The sequence below is a fragment of the Rutidosis leptorrhynchoides genome, chromosome 5 (genome assembly GCF_046630445.1).
Source record: "Rutidosis leptorrhynchoides isolate AG116_Rl617_1_P2 chromosome 5, CSIRO_AGI_Rlap_v1, whole genome shotgun sequence".
Lineage (NCBI taxonomy): Eukaryota > Viridiplantae > Streptophyta > Magnoliopsida > Asterales > Asteraceae > Rutidosis > Rutidosis leptorrhynchoides.
In genome coordinates this window covers 121087444-121105095 of record NC_092337.1, presented here as the reverse complement: position 1 = coordinate 121105095, position 17652 = coordinate 121087444, and the positions used below count along the sequence as shown (strand labels likewise).

The 17652-nt window shown below is 33.8% G+C and overlaps 2 protein-coding genes across 4 annotated transcripts; one reads left to right on the top strand and one right to left on the bottom strand.

The window, feature by feature from the left end:
• Positions 1 to 1212: 1212 nt before the first annotated feature.
• Positions 1213 to 4112, top strand: LOC139847884 (probable serine/threonine-protein kinase At1g01540). 2 transcript variants are annotated; one of them, XM_071837613.1, is made up of 7 exons: positions 1213 to 1851; positions 1956 to 2060; positions 2170 to 2292; positions 2398 to 2568; positions 2653 to 2782; positions 3205 to 3414; positions 3823 to 4112. In XM_071837613.1, the coding sequence occupies exons 1-7, from the start codon at positions 1298 to 1300 to the stop codon at positions 3892 to 3894; spliced, it is 1365 nt and encodes a 454-aa protein (XP_071693714.1). In that variant the 5' UTR covers positions 1213 to 1297; the 3' UTR covers positions 3895 to 4112. The 2 variants fall into 2 exon arrangements, with proteins under 2 accessions (XP_071693714.1, XP_071693715.1); XM_071837614.1 differs by lacking the exon at positions 1956 to 2060.
• A 1517-nt stretch (positions 4113 to 5629) lies between these two features.
• Positions 5630 to 10151, bottom strand: LOC139848281 (uncharacterized). 2 transcript variants are annotated; one of them, XM_071838018.1, is made up of 6 exons: positions 9970 to 10151; positions 9033 to 9640; positions 8673 to 8964; positions 7296 to 7377; positions 6974 to 7201; positions 5630 to 6013 (listed from the first exon to the last, which is right to left on the bottom strand). In XM_071838018.1, the coding sequence occupies exons 2-5, from the start codon at positions 9613 to 9615 to the stop codon at positions 7001 to 7003; spliced, it is 1158 nt and encodes a 385-aa protein (XP_071694119.1). In that variant the 5' UTR covers positions 9616 to 9640; positions 9970 to 10151; the 3' UTR covers positions 5630 to 6013; positions 6974 to 7000. The 2 variants fall into 2 exon arrangements, with proteins under 2 accessions (XP_071694119.1, XP_071694118.1); XM_071838017.1 differs by having other exon boundaries at positions 5632 to 6010; positions 9970 to 10149.
• Between the last annotated feature and the right edge of the window lie 7501 nt (positions 10152 to 17652).

The following is a 17652-nucleotide window of genomic DNA, read 5'->3' as shown; positions in this document are numbered from 1 at the left end:
TCTCAAATTTCCCCAATTTGGAAGGACTTGCTTAATCTTCAAAAAGAAGATTCTTTATCGTGCATTCTTGGGCCAACGGTTTGGAAGTGGAATATTGGTAACGGGGCAAAGATCTTATTCTGGCATGACGCTTGGGCCCATGAAAGAACTTTAAAAGTCGACTTCCCTTTTCTTTACAGTATCTGTTTTGAGCCCAATGCCACCCTCCAATGTTTTCGGCTTCCTGTTTCTGTCGATCTGCCACAGACAGGTTGGAACCTGAGGCTGCCTCTTCCTCTGTCAGAATTCGATTCCCAACAGGCTGCTCTTCTCGAATCCTTTTTATCTACTATTTGTTTGGATAATAGTAAGGTGGATCATGTTCTCTGGAATGCTGTCCCGAGTAACAATTTTTCGGTAGCCGATGCAATTAGTGTTATAATTCAATCAAGAGATTTCGCTACCCCTATTTGGCCGAAACTTATTTGGGGTAATAAAATACCTTCCAAGGTTGCGTTATTTCATTGGTTAGCTTTTCGGAAGAGTATCCCGGTTAGAGACGTTTTATCTCGGAGGTACATCTTACCTCCCAACCAATCCACTTTGTGCGTGTGGTGTTTGGAAGAAACCGAGACTATCAACCATCTTTTGTTACATTGTACTTGGTCTTTTAACATTTGGACGGAGCTATTTAGATGGTGGAACCTTAGATGGGTTATCCCGAGATCGATTGAAGATTTTTCGTTCGATTGGTATTTCGGTATGGGCATCAAAGCCTCGAAGTTTTGGAAATTGATTGGCCCGGTGACTATATGGGCGATTTGGGTAGCTAGAAACGAGTTCATCTTCAACAACAAATACACGTGCCGTTCGATTATCGTGCGTAACATCAAACTCAAAGTCTTTCTTTGGGCAACGAGCCTCAATTTGTGTCACGGGTTACATTCGTATGTATGAGACCAAAATCCCTCTTTTTTATGCTTTTAGGCCTTAGTGCCCTTGTAAGCTTTTCAATTTCAAGACCGAGTTTATCTCCGTCTTTGTATCATGTTTTGATCCTTCATTATTTTGATGAAGTGATCAACGTTTTAATATATTCCTTTCTTCGCCCCAAAAAAAAAAAAACTTGGGATTTACACTCGTACTTCAATATAAAAACTTGAGTGGGTCCCGTCTATACATGAAGAAGCTTCGTATCAAATCACTTCACTCTCTTTAGTCTTTTCACTCCGATCAACACGTTTTCTCCTTCTGCATATTAAACAAACACTGCAACAAATCATCATCTTCTTCTTCACTGTTCTAAAATCTCAAATTAATGATTCAACTGTCCAAACAAACCTCAATCTTCGGCCTCAATCTATGGATCATCCTAGGCATAACCGCCGGCGCCATTTTCGTCCTCATCCTCTTCCTCATCTCCCTAATTTGGTTCACCAAGATCCGATCCAAACAACCCATCAAACCAATCACAACCACAACCTCAACCTCATCACAATCCACAACTCAACGGTTATCAGGTATTGAACAACAAGCATTACTATTAACCAAACAACAAGAAGAAGATCATTATTACTCTCATCCCAGGATCCAAATCCAAATGGGTAGAGGACAACCCAACCGGGTTTTGTACCCGGAAAGATTTTGTGGGGCGTCTGGTGGTGAAGTTCCGGTGAGTTCTCCCGGAGCTGTTGGACCGGAAGTTTCACATTTGGGTTGGGGACATTGGTATACATTAAGAGAACTTGAATTAGCTACTGATGGATTTGCAGATGAAAATGTGATTGGTCAAGGTGGTTATGGTATTGTTTATCATGGTGTTGTTGGTGATAATAATACTCAAGTTGCTGTTAAAAATTTGCTTAATAATAGGTAAATATATATATTACTCTGTTTCTATTTACTCTGTTTCTATTTCATTTTGTATATATATATTTTTTTATTATTGTTTTGTTTAATTATGTAAATAAATATAGAGGCCAAGCTGAGGAGGAATTTGAAGTTGAAGTTGAGGCAATTGGTAGAGTTAGGCATAAGAATTTATTGAGATTGTTAGGTTATTGTGCAGAAGGTGCACATAGGTTTGTATATATAAACTACCCTTTTTTTTATATTATTTTGTAAGTAATTTGTGTTTTGTTTAGTCGAATTTCGATTGCATATGTGATGATTGATTATGATGTTGTGCAGGATACTTGTTTATGAGTATGTGAATAATGGGAACTTAGAGCAATGGATTCATGGTGATGTAGGGCCTTGTAGTCCTCTTACTTGGGAGATTCGTATGAAAATCATTATCGGGGTAGCAAAAGCGTAATTTGTTTGCACTTTACGCTATAATTTTGCTTTTTTTAATATGAAAATCAATGGTGTTGTGAGATTGTGGGAATGATTAGGAATTTATTGAATAAAATGTAGGTTAACTTATCTTCATGAAGGGCTTGAACCGAAGGTAGTGCATCGTGACATAAAATCAAGTAATATATTACTTGATAAGTTGTGGAACTCAAAGGTTTCAGATTTTGGTTTAGCCAAGCTTCTTGGTGCCGATACGAGCTACATTACCACTCGCGTGATGGGCACATTGGGGTTTGTTCTTTTTTAATCTGACTCGTTACATTGATGATATTATCGATATTTCTAGGTGAATGATTGATTGCTTTTCGACTATAGGTATGTCGCACCAGAATATGCTAGAACGGGAATGGTGAATGAAAAAAGTGATGTTTATAGTTTCGGAATTTTGCTCATGGAGTTGATCTCTGGGCGATATCCTGTCGACTATAAAAGACCACAAGAAGAGGTTCACTTCTTGTTACTGATGAAACTACTTACTCGTACTGATTTCAGTCATTTTTAATGATAAATTTTTGGTAGATTGAAAAGCGGTTAGGAGTCACTGACGGGGTCCAAACGCGATGTCGGAGCCCACCCACCTGATCATTTCCAGGGACGAACATTACAGTCCTACCGCCTCTCAGAAGGAAACCCCCACGGAGAATCCATACGGGCATCGCGTGTGGTAAAACTCCCTCGGGTGAGGCTTGCAATGCAAGACGTCCTCAATCTCTGAGGCCCATGAAATGGGCGGGTAACCTTAAGGAATATAATTTGCAGATCATGGGGATCGAACCCCTGACCTCCCTTATGGAAAGTCAGCTCATCACCATTACACCACCATTACACCAATACCTTATTTCTAAATATTGAGTTTTTCATTTTCAGGTATATTTGGTTGATTGGGTCAAGTTAATGGTTTGCAACAAGAGCCCCGAAAAGGTTTTGGATCCTAAAATGATTGAGAGGCCTTCTTCACGTGTTCTTAAGCGGATATTGATGGTTGCACTATGCTGTGTTGATCTAAATTCTGAGAAGCGGCCTAAAATAGGGCATGTTGTTCACATGCTTGAGTCCGAAGACCAGTCTCATAGCAATGTATGTTCTTTAATGGTAAAATAGAAAAATTATTTGTCGATGCACAAAATCTAGAGAATCAACAGTATGTCCAAATTGCATGAGAGCTGTAAAAGATTGCATATTTTCCAACACATTAGCTAGTTGAGGTTTTATGACCCGAAACGCATAATTTTAACTTCGAACGAAACGCATAATTTTAACTTCGAAGTACTGGTCTAATGACCTGCATACATGTTTTTGACCAGTCTTCCAAAATATATACGCTTTGGACGGCTTGAGACCTATTTGACCCCTTCTACTTTTAGCTATTAACTTTTTAATTAAACATGTTTAAGATAGAAGATGATATAAACCGACCCATTTATAACAAATGGGTCAAAATTATCACGTCTAGTTTATCTGTGATAACATCTTATTGTGTTTCAGGAAAGGAGAGGTGTGCAGGACTCGAGGGTTGCACCTCATGGCAATCTAAACGATACGATAAACACAAAGTAGGTATGTTCCAAGAGGCGGATCCAGAAGAAGTTTAGGTTATGAATGTGCATAACCGAAAACTTCGCAATGAATTTTGTGATGTAACATAATATTAATATTAAAATTTAAAATCTATAAAGAATAATTGACAGGGTTATACATATTTGATTTTAATTTATAGTTATCACAAAACTTATATAAAAACAGTTACTTGTAAATTTTGAATATAGCAACATTTGAATGATCAAAGTTACGTTGCATAAAGAAAATGCATGCTCATAATTATAAAAACATCCAATTCACAATACATAAGACTAGATACACCTCTGGTGGATCTAGAAATCATGGTCACGGGTGTCACTAATTAAAAACTAAAAATAGAATTACAGTTTTCAATTGTGCCACTAAAAATTTACACTATCAAATGGTATCACCAAAAAATTTTCACTACATCGCGTTTTTCAATGATAGCCCGTGCTACCAGTCAACACATAATAGATCCACCCTGGCGATACACCAATTACTCTCAGCGAATTTAAAACAGATAGTACTTAAATTATGGAGCAAATGTGATCACCTGCGACAACGAGTGATTGTGGAGTAACCTAACAACTAGGCGTGTAACACGACCTACCAGATCGTGGTTGACACTATAGTCAATTTGCAGATAACGCACCATACGAAATGTAATACCTCATACTCCTCCATAACAAACCACCAGGGATAAATCATCACCATATATTTATTCCAAGTCACTTTAAATAGACATTGACATTTCATCGCGTTCACGATGACTAGAGAAGCGCGTGTGAGCACTAGAAATAACATACGTAAAGCGATGACCTTGTTTAGAAGCGCCATTGTTGCGGTTAGATTGTTAACAGATTGTTATTGTTTGAGGATATGAAGGTTGAGGGGGAGTCTCACATGTGATTTGTGTTTTATTGTTGACAAAGTGTGTTTAATGAAGGTATAAGAAATAATTCGTATTTCTGCTGATATTAGATTTTATCAAAAAGTTTCACGAAAACATAATGATACAGTATTAAGTAACAAAAACAATGACCACAACACCCACTTCTAGCAAAATCAAGTATGGGGAGGTGAGATATAGACATTTATTCATCTACCGTAAAGTAAAAGCAAAGTCATCTCCCACCCACGGGTAAAGAATGATCATTTCTCCACTCAATTAGATAAATTCATCCCTCTCTATATTCAAAGACAGAGACTGTTTCCAGAAGGAAAGGACCTCCGGTCAGCAGAGAACCATGTCTTCACGACAAACACGTGAGTTATTTCTTTCCAAAATTGTGCTCAATTTCAAAGGATAAAAATGCACATGAGTATAGTACGGAAATAAAAGTCGGATACATTACCAGTGATGATATACAAGCTTAGAAGATATGAATAAATACATATAATGCGCATCGATAAAACATGTACCAAAAAATATGTGGAGTCAAATATCGAGGTATGCCCGTTAAGCCATATATATAATGCATAGTTATAAACAGTTAGCATACAGTCTGACAAAAACATACGTGTTCAAACATATAGTAGCATGATATGAGTGGATTTATAATGCATGAATCGAAATATCAACTTCCCAATACAAGAAAGTCATCTGCTTATAAATTTTGGGCAGTGACCTGTTAGTGTGTTACCATTAATATTTTTTCCCACACCAATAAATTACTACTGTACTTTTGAGAGTTTAAGCTTTGATAGTTTTTTAATTGACTGATTCAGTGAGTGTGTTTGTTTGTAACATCTGAATGCTTCGGTGGGCTTTAAATATACACAAATGTAAATCATAAAGACATCACAGAGCATGAATTTAGGATATGTCACTAGGTGTTTAGTGTCTACAATACCTGTTGTATTATATCATTATATACCTCGTTCAAATGATGCATACTGAATCTTACATATCTACCTCCTCTTCTTTTCATCTTTCAAAAATGATGATCTACCTTCCATGGTGACTAACAGAATAAGATGAAATCAGACTCAAAACTAACTTAATCATTGTATTATCTAATCCTCTTAAGAATTGTGAATGCCACCAGAAGCCATCGAGAAACCATTCCAACAGAAGACGCGTGCTTCATGACTCATTTATGGGTTCACAAACCTGCTTCAGCATTATACCAATAACGATCACGATCTCAGTAAAATAAAATATAAAGTATAAAGGACATTACTATTTCTTTTCATGAAGAGGGTTTAGTTTAATATTTTATGCATTTGAATCAATATCAAACTCAAAGCATGATCACATTTTAATAGTTTCCCTGCTTGTCACCGACAGTAAAATATATGCTGAACACGAACGAAAGTGTGCATACAATAGAATGTTTGCTTGATATGAAGATAACCAAAAGAATGACGATATATATAGATATATTAGGAAAAACCGAAGATATTGATACTCATGTTTAATTTTCACTCAACTGTTTTCTGAATTTATGACATTAAAAGTAAATCAAGGTTGAAAAAGACGCGAGACGAAGACGAGTCGGTCGGGGCCTTGAAAGGTGTCAGTTGATACGACGGGTTCAAGAGACAGACGTTGACCAACGTTGACTTTTAAATATAAAAATATTAAATATAATGCGGTCTTAGTTTAGCTAGTAATCATAGTAGATAGGTTTTTTAATAATGTTTTCTGTGATTATAGTGTATTTATACTATGTAAGTCGGTGTTCTTCCAACTAATTTTAAACTGGGCTTGGGAAATTCTTTAACATTAGAACAAGGCTAGACAAAAAGTCAGACTTTTGACCGAATTTTCCTGACTTTTGACCCATTGCCCAACTTATCAAACGTTTTATTTTGAATCGCGACGGGCTAGTCACCGAACCACCGCAACCGCTGTTTGCAACCATTTACCTAATGAGTAATTTCCATGGATGGTCCCCGTGGTTTACACTGATTATCCTGAACTTTTTTTTTCAGATTATCAGTCCAATAAGTTCACATTTTTACGACCATAGCCCCCTTCCCCAGCTAAAATGACTAAAATGCCCCTTTTCTACCTAAAATACCATGTTTATTATTATTTCTTTAATTTTTTACAAGTAGTCAAGAGAATAACCTGAATGAAGGATGATCTTTTAGAGGACTAAGAATCACGACAACGGAAGCAGCCTGCGAAGGAATTTGTGACACGTCGACGTAAACTCCGAAATTTGCGAGAAGTTGTGGGAGTCTGATTAGCAATTTCTGACATGTTGCTTCTCATTTGTTGGGCTTTCATTTGCGCAGCTCTATGTTTGTTCAATATTTTATCCATAGATGCCGACTTCTTCTTTTCCAGTTTCATCTGATGAAACGATAAAATTAGCCAGTTTTATACGTTATAAGATCCATCATTAAAGATTTTCAGATCAATATATAATTATGATGAACGAACACACCTCAAGTTTTCGGATAGCTGCCTCTGCTTTCGCATTCTGCAGGTTCTCCCAGGCAGTAATCCTCGCTTCCTCTTTCTGCAGCCTGCAAATTACAACAAAGCAGCTTTTCAAATAAATAAAATAAATAAATTACAACACAGCAAAATCATGATTCTTATCATATATGTGAACATGTGTGTGTGGTTAAGTCATTTACAAAAGTGCTTTCTTGGTCCCAACATGAGTCCTACTCTCTCTTTTCTACCCATTTTCCTATTTTACTTTTCAAAAGGGGGATAAATTTGCATTTTAAAAAAGGCTATCCAATAAATTTATGCAAATGTCACTTATTTCGCGTGGTTACATTTTTTGAGGGCTTCACAAATATTCATGACAATATAGTTTGACCATCGTCCCCAATACTTTCATTGTACCATGTATAAACTTGATATTGTAAAACCAAGACTTGTTATTGTGTATCCAAGATTGGAAAAGTCGCGAGACTGAGATGAGTCGGTCGGGACTTTGAAACGACTAGTGGTCGAGTTGGGTTCGAGTCGGACGTTGACTCACATTGACTTCTAGTAAAATAGATATATTTAACATATACATACTACACATAAATATTTTAAACGTGAATATTTGAAGCATATAGAGTACAAATCTGAGCATAAAAAATATTAAAATTTTGACCCAACTTTGACTAACCTTGACTTTAACCGACTCAGACCGACTTTGGCTGATTGGACTTTACTTGTTAGCGTTGACCCACTAATTAGACGTTATTAGGTGAAACAGTGCGCGCTAGTCACCAAACCGACTAGTCGGCCTAGACAGCCGCCATTTACAACATTGTGTAAAACTAATGAATGTGATGAGACAATACGCAATTGATATATACAGTTTAGCATAGCTGTTGACTGTCAGTTATCTCATGGGATAGAGAATGTTTAACTCCTTTAAGCATACGGATATCTTTATAAACTAAGGTTCATATCCTTCGAGATACACCGTCAAAATTTGTCAGCCAGTTCTATTAAGGGGCAAAGGCCCTTTCAGCCTATAGAGTCTGCTCTTCATACAAAGTGCTCATTACTGTACTTTAATAGAAATGTTACTTTTATGTCTTCTCACTCTCTGCCACTTACACCTTTGAGTTATCATTTTAATCCATTATTTCTTACATCAACTTGATACAATTAACGAGTGGAATGCTTACCTAGTTAGGACTTAGGGTCTACAGTAATGAGTGGGTCAAAAGAAAAAATCTTCCGAAAGCTATAAAGGTTTTTAACGGTGTATCAAGGACTCTCGCAAAGAAGTTAGTTTCGCAAAGAAGTTCGTTTCGCAAAGATAAAATATATAAGTCATTAAAACGGATTGTAGTTAGAGACATACTGTGAGACCGTCATTTCTCCTTCGGTAGTATTCCATGACAAAGCCAAGTCATTATTAGCCTCAGGCGACCGATTATTCTTGATTCTTAATCTATGCCTTTTTGAATGTTTTGTCATAGTGATTCCTTTGTCTACCTGAACATCCCTGATTTCCAACCTGGCAGAATAACGCTGACTGCCAGGTGGCGGCATATTAGCAGGGGAAGTATCTGGGCTGCTTTCGGGGCTCATTTGGGTTGCCATATCTCGTCGCGAGACAACACGTGAAACACCATTCTCATAGGCCCGCTCATCTGTTCATTCATATATCAGTTAAATAAAGCCATATAAAACCCTATAATGGAACCATGTAAAATTATACCTTGAGAATCAGGATACGAAGGCTCGATCATCAGCTCAGACCATCCAGTTACATTACCAGTTTGAACCATTCCATACTCATTATTCATTGCACCATGATGAAACGCTAAACCATCAGGTACTAAAACACCAGTCGTAAGTGGCGAACCTGCAAGAAAATTCCTATTGCTACTCCCACCTTCAACCACAGACATAGCAGGTGAATAGTTTGGAAAATAAGCAACTCCAGGGTGGGTCCCACCCAACGGTCCACTTTTCGCTTTAGGTCGTCGCTGAGGTGGCGGAGCCACCAACGTCTTGCAAACCCCAAAACTCGATACTGGACTCGTAATCCACCTCTCGGCATCATCCCATTTCGATGGCAACGTTCTCCCACTATTAAAAGGCATCAATGCTGCAGCACTAATATGCCTCCTACTACTATTACTTAAAGGTACTCTTTCTGAACACCATCCTTTTTGAAACCCTAGCACATTGTTATCCCCATAATCAGGTGTACCAGGACTAGTGTACGCACCCGAATTACGAAACGATGATGTGTTCTTATTACCAGATCCTAATTGTGGTGAATAACAGACCTGCATTGCATCCTCTGTTTGTACTAATTGCCTACAATTACACAAATTAAATAATACAGTACAATTTCAGCTGGATGTAACACATCTACATAAAATTAAAATTAGGTACTCCATATTATTGATTTAATTTGTGGTCACTTGTTTTTGTGGACCAACACGAAGATACATATACGTCCAATTATGTAATATCACAATCAAGATAATGAAAGTAAGATAGAATAAACGTTCGATTACAGATAAAGAATATTTGTTTTCAAATGATTAATTTAGGTCAAACGTGTTAGGTTTTTAGGTTGTAGAGCTTAGATTCAAACTGTATGAGCAGGATAAATTGAACATGTAATGATTAAAAGAAGTTACCTGAGTCAAATTGTTAGTTGACTTTGACTAAGAAGATGTAAGCAGTGAAACAGAAAGAAAGAAGAAGAATGGAAGATTTTAAAGGAGCGATGTTATTGGTTAAATAGAAAATGCAGAGAAAGTGTTTGATGAAATGTTTAAAAGAGATTTAAAGTTGATTACGGAGATTTGTAGAGATCAGAGACAGGATCCATGTGACAATACCCACAATGTACGGAGAGAGTCTCCTATATCCCACCGCCTACACCACACTTTCATTTATTGTTGGTGTTTAAATTTATTTCTTTATACGAGCATTTACTTTTTACTTTTAACCACTGTTGCAAAACACCCCGTCTCGAACCGTTTCAACGCCCGGTGTGACGGTTTGGTGACTAATCCTTCCCGTCTTGAAGAAAAACGTCTAATATGACAGTCAACGGTCAAAATTCGGGTCAAAGTCTCTCAAAATTAAAAAAAAACCAGAAAGTCGGTAAAATCGGTCAAATTTGTCGTATTTTAGTTTGAATTTTCTGTATTATATTAACGGTGATAGCAATTATGAGTACAAATTATTCAATTAAAGTTTTTAGTTTTACAATATGTACACATATATACATTTATATACTTATATACAAGGTTGAAGAAATCGGAACTCAGGGAGTTCTCAGCGTGACCATTTCTAGGAGTTCTCGGAGAACTCGAGGAGTTCTCGATGGTTGACTTTCGTTGACTTTTGGAATAATTTTTATGATACCCGAGATTTGACCTATTTTTGGGCGAGAAACTCAATTTATTGGTCTATTGGTCGTTGACCGATTTTTTATCCGATTCAAAACGAGAACTCGGCAGCAACTCTAAAACGATTTCTTGGGGAGAACTCGGCCAATTTTTCCGATTTTTGCAACCTTGCTTATATATATTTAAAAGTCAACTTTGGTCAACGTCCGTCTCGACCCCGTCTCGAACGTCTCGAACTATTTAGGACCCGACCGTCTCGACCCCATCTCACGTCTTTTGCAACCTTGCTTTTAACATTATTATGTACTGTAATTTGTTTTTTTACCTATAGTAAAAAAAAAATATGATATATGATTTTTCTAAGTGTTTAAAAGAATTATAAGTATATGTTGATTTTAAATAAAATTTATAACTATTTTTAGCATTAAAATGATAACTCTAAGCTCTGTTCCAGAACTGTTATTTTAAGAGAAATGAATTGATTTGGAAGAAAATCAAAATCACACATGTGTTTTCTAGTTTTGACGAGAAAAAAAAGGGAAGTGAATGGATAGGTATTAGACTCTTCATCTCTTCATTCTAAATTGAAAGGATTTGAGTTCCCTCCCCTTCATTCTTCTTCCTCTCTTTTAAAACTCTAGAACAGACCTCAAATGATGTCATTAACTTTTTTTAAATAGATACTTTTTATTTTTTTTTAAATGTATTATTATCTATTTTTTATTAATTATTAATATTTGACAAACAATTTTATATCCAGTGAATTTTAATTATCTAATACTTCCTTCATCCTATATATATTGTCCATTATTCTATTTTGTGATGTCCTAAATTAATTATCAACTTCCATAAATAAATAAATAAATAAATAAATAAAAGATAAAAGTCTTTTGTGCCCCTAATTTATTCATGTAGGACAAAAAAGATAGATAAAAAGTAAAGAGTAAGATTGAAAAGTTAACATAAAAGTACATGTAACAAGTATTTTTTTCTTAAATTTTGTGTTTTTTTATCTGAGAACAATAGATCTGGAATGATGAGAGTATCACTTTTACCCTTTTAGGTATTGACTTTATGTCAAATTGTAATTGTAATTGTAATTGTAATAATAGTAAAAAGGTAAGTTTATCTACGGAGTATTATTGAATGGTGACACTTATTTTCATATGAACTAAAATAAAAATATGAATAATTATTTAGAAAATGAGAGTATACTTTTACCGTTATTTTGAAAGTAAGTTGAACATTAATTAATAATGTAAATAGAACAAGAAATTGGTATCACCCTTTTATTTTTTATTTTATCTTCGTGAACATCTATGGCCAACAAGTAAAATTGTAGTTAACGATGGTTTAGCATCTATTAAAACAAATTTCGACGATTACACCAAGTTATCCTAATGCGGTCTTTACAAAGAAGGATAATGTTTGAACTAGTAGCAAAAGCCTATTCGGGATATTTATAAGATGTGCAATTGTACATAATTCAAAATTTTGAAACAGCTCATATTTTCAAAAAAATATATAATAATGACAAAATTACATGGGGGTCCTTGTGGTATGTTCAAAATAACAACCGGAGTCCAAAAAAAAAATTTCGCCATAGATAGTCACTGTGGTATGCACTAGTTTCACGGGGGTCCAATTGCCTAACGTCTGTGTAAATCTAACGGTTAAGTGGTGCACATGACTTGCACGCGAGGGTATTTTCATCAATTTTGTTCCTCTTGTCTTTTGACCCACCCACTCGTTATTCATCCTGATCTTCTTCGATCATCAAATAATAAACCCTAATTTTGTTGAATCAACTAACCTCAAAACACAGTCAAATCTAAATCCAAATCAATTAACTAACCTTAATATCACATCCAAACTTCCATTTCTTCTTCTTCAATCCCATATTTTTTTATTCCCATTCCACCATGAACAAATAACAAAAACAACAACAAAACCCATCTTAATCTCATTTTATGGCAACAACACCATCGTGACCACCATCTTCAGTCACCGCCGTCGTGACCACCATCACCTTCATTCACCATTGTGACCACCATCTTCAGTCACCGCCGTCGCCACCATTTTAATTCACCGCCGCAGCCACCATCATCAATTTATGTTCAGATTGGGTTGTAATCTCAAGGATGCTTTCAACACGAAAAATGTTCCAAAATCTCCCACAAACACTCGACAAACATCAGTAACATCTGAAAATTCCAGAATCTCTCGAATTGAAACTTTGACCAAAAGTTCATAAGGTTTGACTTTGATTTCTAGAATTTAATGATGTTTCTCCATCCGATATTATGATTCACGAAGCTTCAATTAGGGATGGCGCCCGCGGGGCACGGGTTCTATATACATGCGACCCACCCATCGAGTTTATTTTTTGCTCGTTAAGATCCGTTACCCGTCCGCGGGTGAAAAAATTTCGCCTATGCCGGGACCTGCGGATACCCGTGACCCGCGGGTAATAAAAATATACAATTTCGTTAATTTGTTTTAGAAAAGTTAGGAAATTTTATTAATTTTAAACAATATGTACAATTAACATGTCTAAAATGACGTGAAAATCAAGTTTTTTACTTATATGTATTGCATCACAAATAAAATCCCTTTTAAATTGATAATTGTATGCATAAACTTGCAGATAAATTAAAAAAAAAAAACTAATAAATTAGCGGGTAGTATGTACCCGCGACCCGCCAGCGACCCATTGATGGGTATAATTTTTTACCCGTACCTGAACCCGCGAGTAAGATTTAATGATTTTTCCCGCCCATCACGGATCGGGTACCTGCAGGTCACGGGTTTTTATCACCCATTGCCATCCCTAGACTGCCTTCAATGAGTGATAAGGAACCAGAATCACAAACCGATTCGATCATAAACTAGTTGAATAGTTTAGGAAACAATAACCGTTTCATATCCAACCTGAGGTTACTGCGTATATGAATTAAAGGTTTGTTTTTTTTTTTTATATATATTTGTATTTAAATTTAATTGAATGATAGCTATTTTCCCCCTTTTTAATTCTAGGATGTCAACGTCATGTTATTTAATATATATTCCACGAAAGATTATAGATTCTTAGTTTTTTATACATATTGTAATTGTAATATGTTTAGTCTGGTTTTATTTATATTGTATTATTGTTGGTTTAATATTATCCCTAATAATGTAGGGTAATTGTGATTTGTAGAGTGGAAGATTAATATCTTCTTGACTGTAACTAAAGTAATTATATGCTGCCATTTCTATTTATATATATCATACGTTTATGAATGAGAATAAAAGTCACTTGAATTAGGTTAAAAGAATGAATATTGGATAGTTGGATAACAGTTAATTTCACTTGAATTGGATAGAAAATTGATGATGATGATGATGATGATGATGATGATGATGATGATGATGATGATGATGATGATGATGATGAATGAACAGATAAGATTTTGTGAATTTTGTGAGTTTTGTAGAGAGAAAAGAAGATATAGGTGCATGTAAGACTTAAAAGGGGTAAAAGGAATTAAAAACACGAAATTACCCTCATGTGCAAGTCATGTGAGGCCCAAAAACGTTAAATATTAATAGACGTTAGGCTGTTGGATCCTCCGTGAAACTATTGCAAACCACAGTGACCCTCAAGGTGAAAAAATTCTTTTGGACTCCACTTGTTATTTCGAACATACTACAGGGACCCCCCCATGTAATTTTGTCTATAATAATTCATTCATTTATATATCTTTTCCTATAAATCAAATTAAATAAATTCATTATCGAACAATCTAAGCACAAAAATTTGTTTATTAAGTAACTTGAATCACGGAAATTCGTACAAATTCCTATATATTCTATTAACGGAAACTGTTATAAATAGGGTATTATTTGACTGTCCGGATTGATTCTTGAATCGTGTGTTCACTTTCTTTATAAAGTATTTCGACCCAACGGTTGTCTTGGTTTCGCGAAATCTTTACAAGGATAAGACAAGAATGCAATTAGTGTTTTTGATAATGAAATCACTAATCAAAAATCTCAGAGAGATTTTGTATGTTTCTGTTGTTGTTATGATTGCATTATGCCAAAACCAAAAATAAGAAACATGTTACATTCGGCAGTTATAATTTGAAAGGATGTAACCTTTCATTTTGGGCGGAAAAAACTGTTATACCAAAAGGTATAACACTTGGCTGAAAATCCATTGGAATACACTTTTCCTACATAGCGTATAGTGTATTTTCAGTTGAGGTTTTGGGGACGCTGCTTCTTGGACCCCACAAGGGGGCACAGCCCCCTTAACCCCCGCAATTACGCGACAGTTAGTAGCCAACTCTTACGAGCGTGTACTTCACACTCTTCGAATTCGTTGTTAAGTATAACTATCTAACTCTTGCATTCAAGTAAATCATAATTAGCTATAATGAATGTTGGATGACACTAATCACCAACAGAAACCCTATAGATAGTAACATGGAGTTTCTTACCTTGCACCATTAATTTATTATTATTATTATTATTATTATTATTATTATTATTATTATTATTATTATTATTATTATTATTATTATTATTATTATTATTATTATATATTAAGGATTATAATATATATATATATATATATATATATATATATATATATATATATATATATATATATATATATATATATATATATATATAAAAGTTGTTAATGTGCGTATTTTAATTATAAACTATTAACAATTGTGTTTAAGGTATATATTAAAATCATTTTCTTCAAAAATGCGCAAGCAATTTCTGCTCATTAGTAATATAATTTAATGGTGAAATCAGATGAATCTGCGCAAGAGCTACCCTTTAATGGTTAACCATAGATAAAAGAAAGCGGCTAACAGGGACACAGAAATTGCCAGCATCCATGGCATAAGCATTAAAAGTAACCATCTTCGACGGAGTATCGTTAGCATGTTCATCGGGGCCAGGGACAATGGGATGAAAAGAAAAAAGAAAAGAATATCTACTGCACATCCCACGTAGATACAGATACGGACGCGTGACAGAAGTCTCCATTTCCCGTACACTTTTATGGACCATGGTAGAAATAAACAAACAAAAATTACAACTACCCTTACGACACCATAAAGATTCAACAGTTGCCAGAGGCACTAATAGCAAGAAACACTTGGCGGAGATTAATAATGTAAAACAAATTGAAGATACTTTAAGGTTATTTATAATGAAAGTAAAATAAACGGGGCGAGTATTAGGCCTCCATCCAGAATGTACACGTGTCAGAAAGCACGAGCATAAGGAAAAAAAACGGTTAACTATGGCAAAAGAAAATGAAAAGACATGTTTCCTACAAACCAATCAAGATTTCAAAATAGAGGTCAAATCAAGAGTCAAAAAATGTAACATCCTAAATTCGGGCCTAGGTGAAATTTACCATTTGGCCTTCAAGAGTTTAAATTGTATTTCAATGAAATATTTATTTACTTATTGTTTAGGTAATTTTATTAGTCTGTTGGGTCTGTTTTATGACCAGGGTCACGAAACAGGGTTTATTATTTATTTTTGACATTCTTTGATTTACCGAATCGGATACGAAAGATAACTGATAACAGATAAATACCCGTGTATTATTAAGTTATGACAACCCGAAAATTTCCGACCAAATTTAAACTTAATCTTTATATGTTTCCGACACGATAAGCAATGTCTGTAATGTTGAGTCTCAAAAATTTTTGAATTGTGTTCATATATTCATTTGACTTTCGACCATTCTCGACGATTCAAGAACAATTGTTTATAAATAAAAATGTATATATAAATATATATAAATATAAATATATATAATAATTTGAAATAATAAAATGTAATTGAAAAATTAGAATTAAATAAAATAATATATTAGATAATAAAGATCTATGTAAATATATGTATATATATATATATATATATATATATGATTCTTAAACATAATCAAAATTACATATATACTGTAATATATATATAAAATATATAAATATTAAATATTAAATATATTTTATATATATTATGTAATTATTAAAGAATACATAGCTAATAATATATAATATTAATATATTAAATTTAAATTATAAGTTAAAATAGTTGTTATAGCAATATTATTATTTTCTGTATTAATACCAAAATTTATATTATTAATATTATTATTGCTAATATAAAATGGAAATTTATTATATAAATTATTATAGTATTAATATTACTAATATTATTATTATCATGAATAATATTAATACTATTATGATTAGTATTATTACCATTACCATTATCAATACTAATATTATTGTTATCATTATAATTATAATTTATGGTATATTATAATCTTAAATATTATTATGATTACTAAAAATTTTAATTTTATTTAAAATTATTATTTATTATTCTTATTATTATTGATCTTATTTGATATTATTAATATTATTGTTATTTCTATTAATATTATTATTATTAGTATCTTTAATATTAATAATTATCAATAATTTATTAATAATGTATTAATATTTATAAATTAATAAACAGATAGAAACAAAGTGTTATAAATCAAGCTGTACGATTCTGTTATATATCTTAATCTAATTTGAAACTTTTTCTATTCCTGATTGATGATTCCGTAGAAAATTTACTATAAAACAATTTTAATAGATTATAAGTACTACATAAATTAATTTAATTACTCATTCAATCCTTTATTACTGCAAATTGAAATTTAAACTGGAAAAAAATTAAAGAAAGAACAACCTGTTCTCTGTTCTTGACTTCTAATTTGCAAAAGCTCAATTTCAAATGAATTTTCAAAATCCAATAATGCAATTCGATTAGGAATGATCAACTTTAACTAGCTGTAAGTTTTCATGTTCCAATTCTTTGTATTAATTTCGAATTTTGAAGTCAAATGTTAAATTTAAAAAGTCAACTGAATCGTTCATCTTAAAGTTCGAA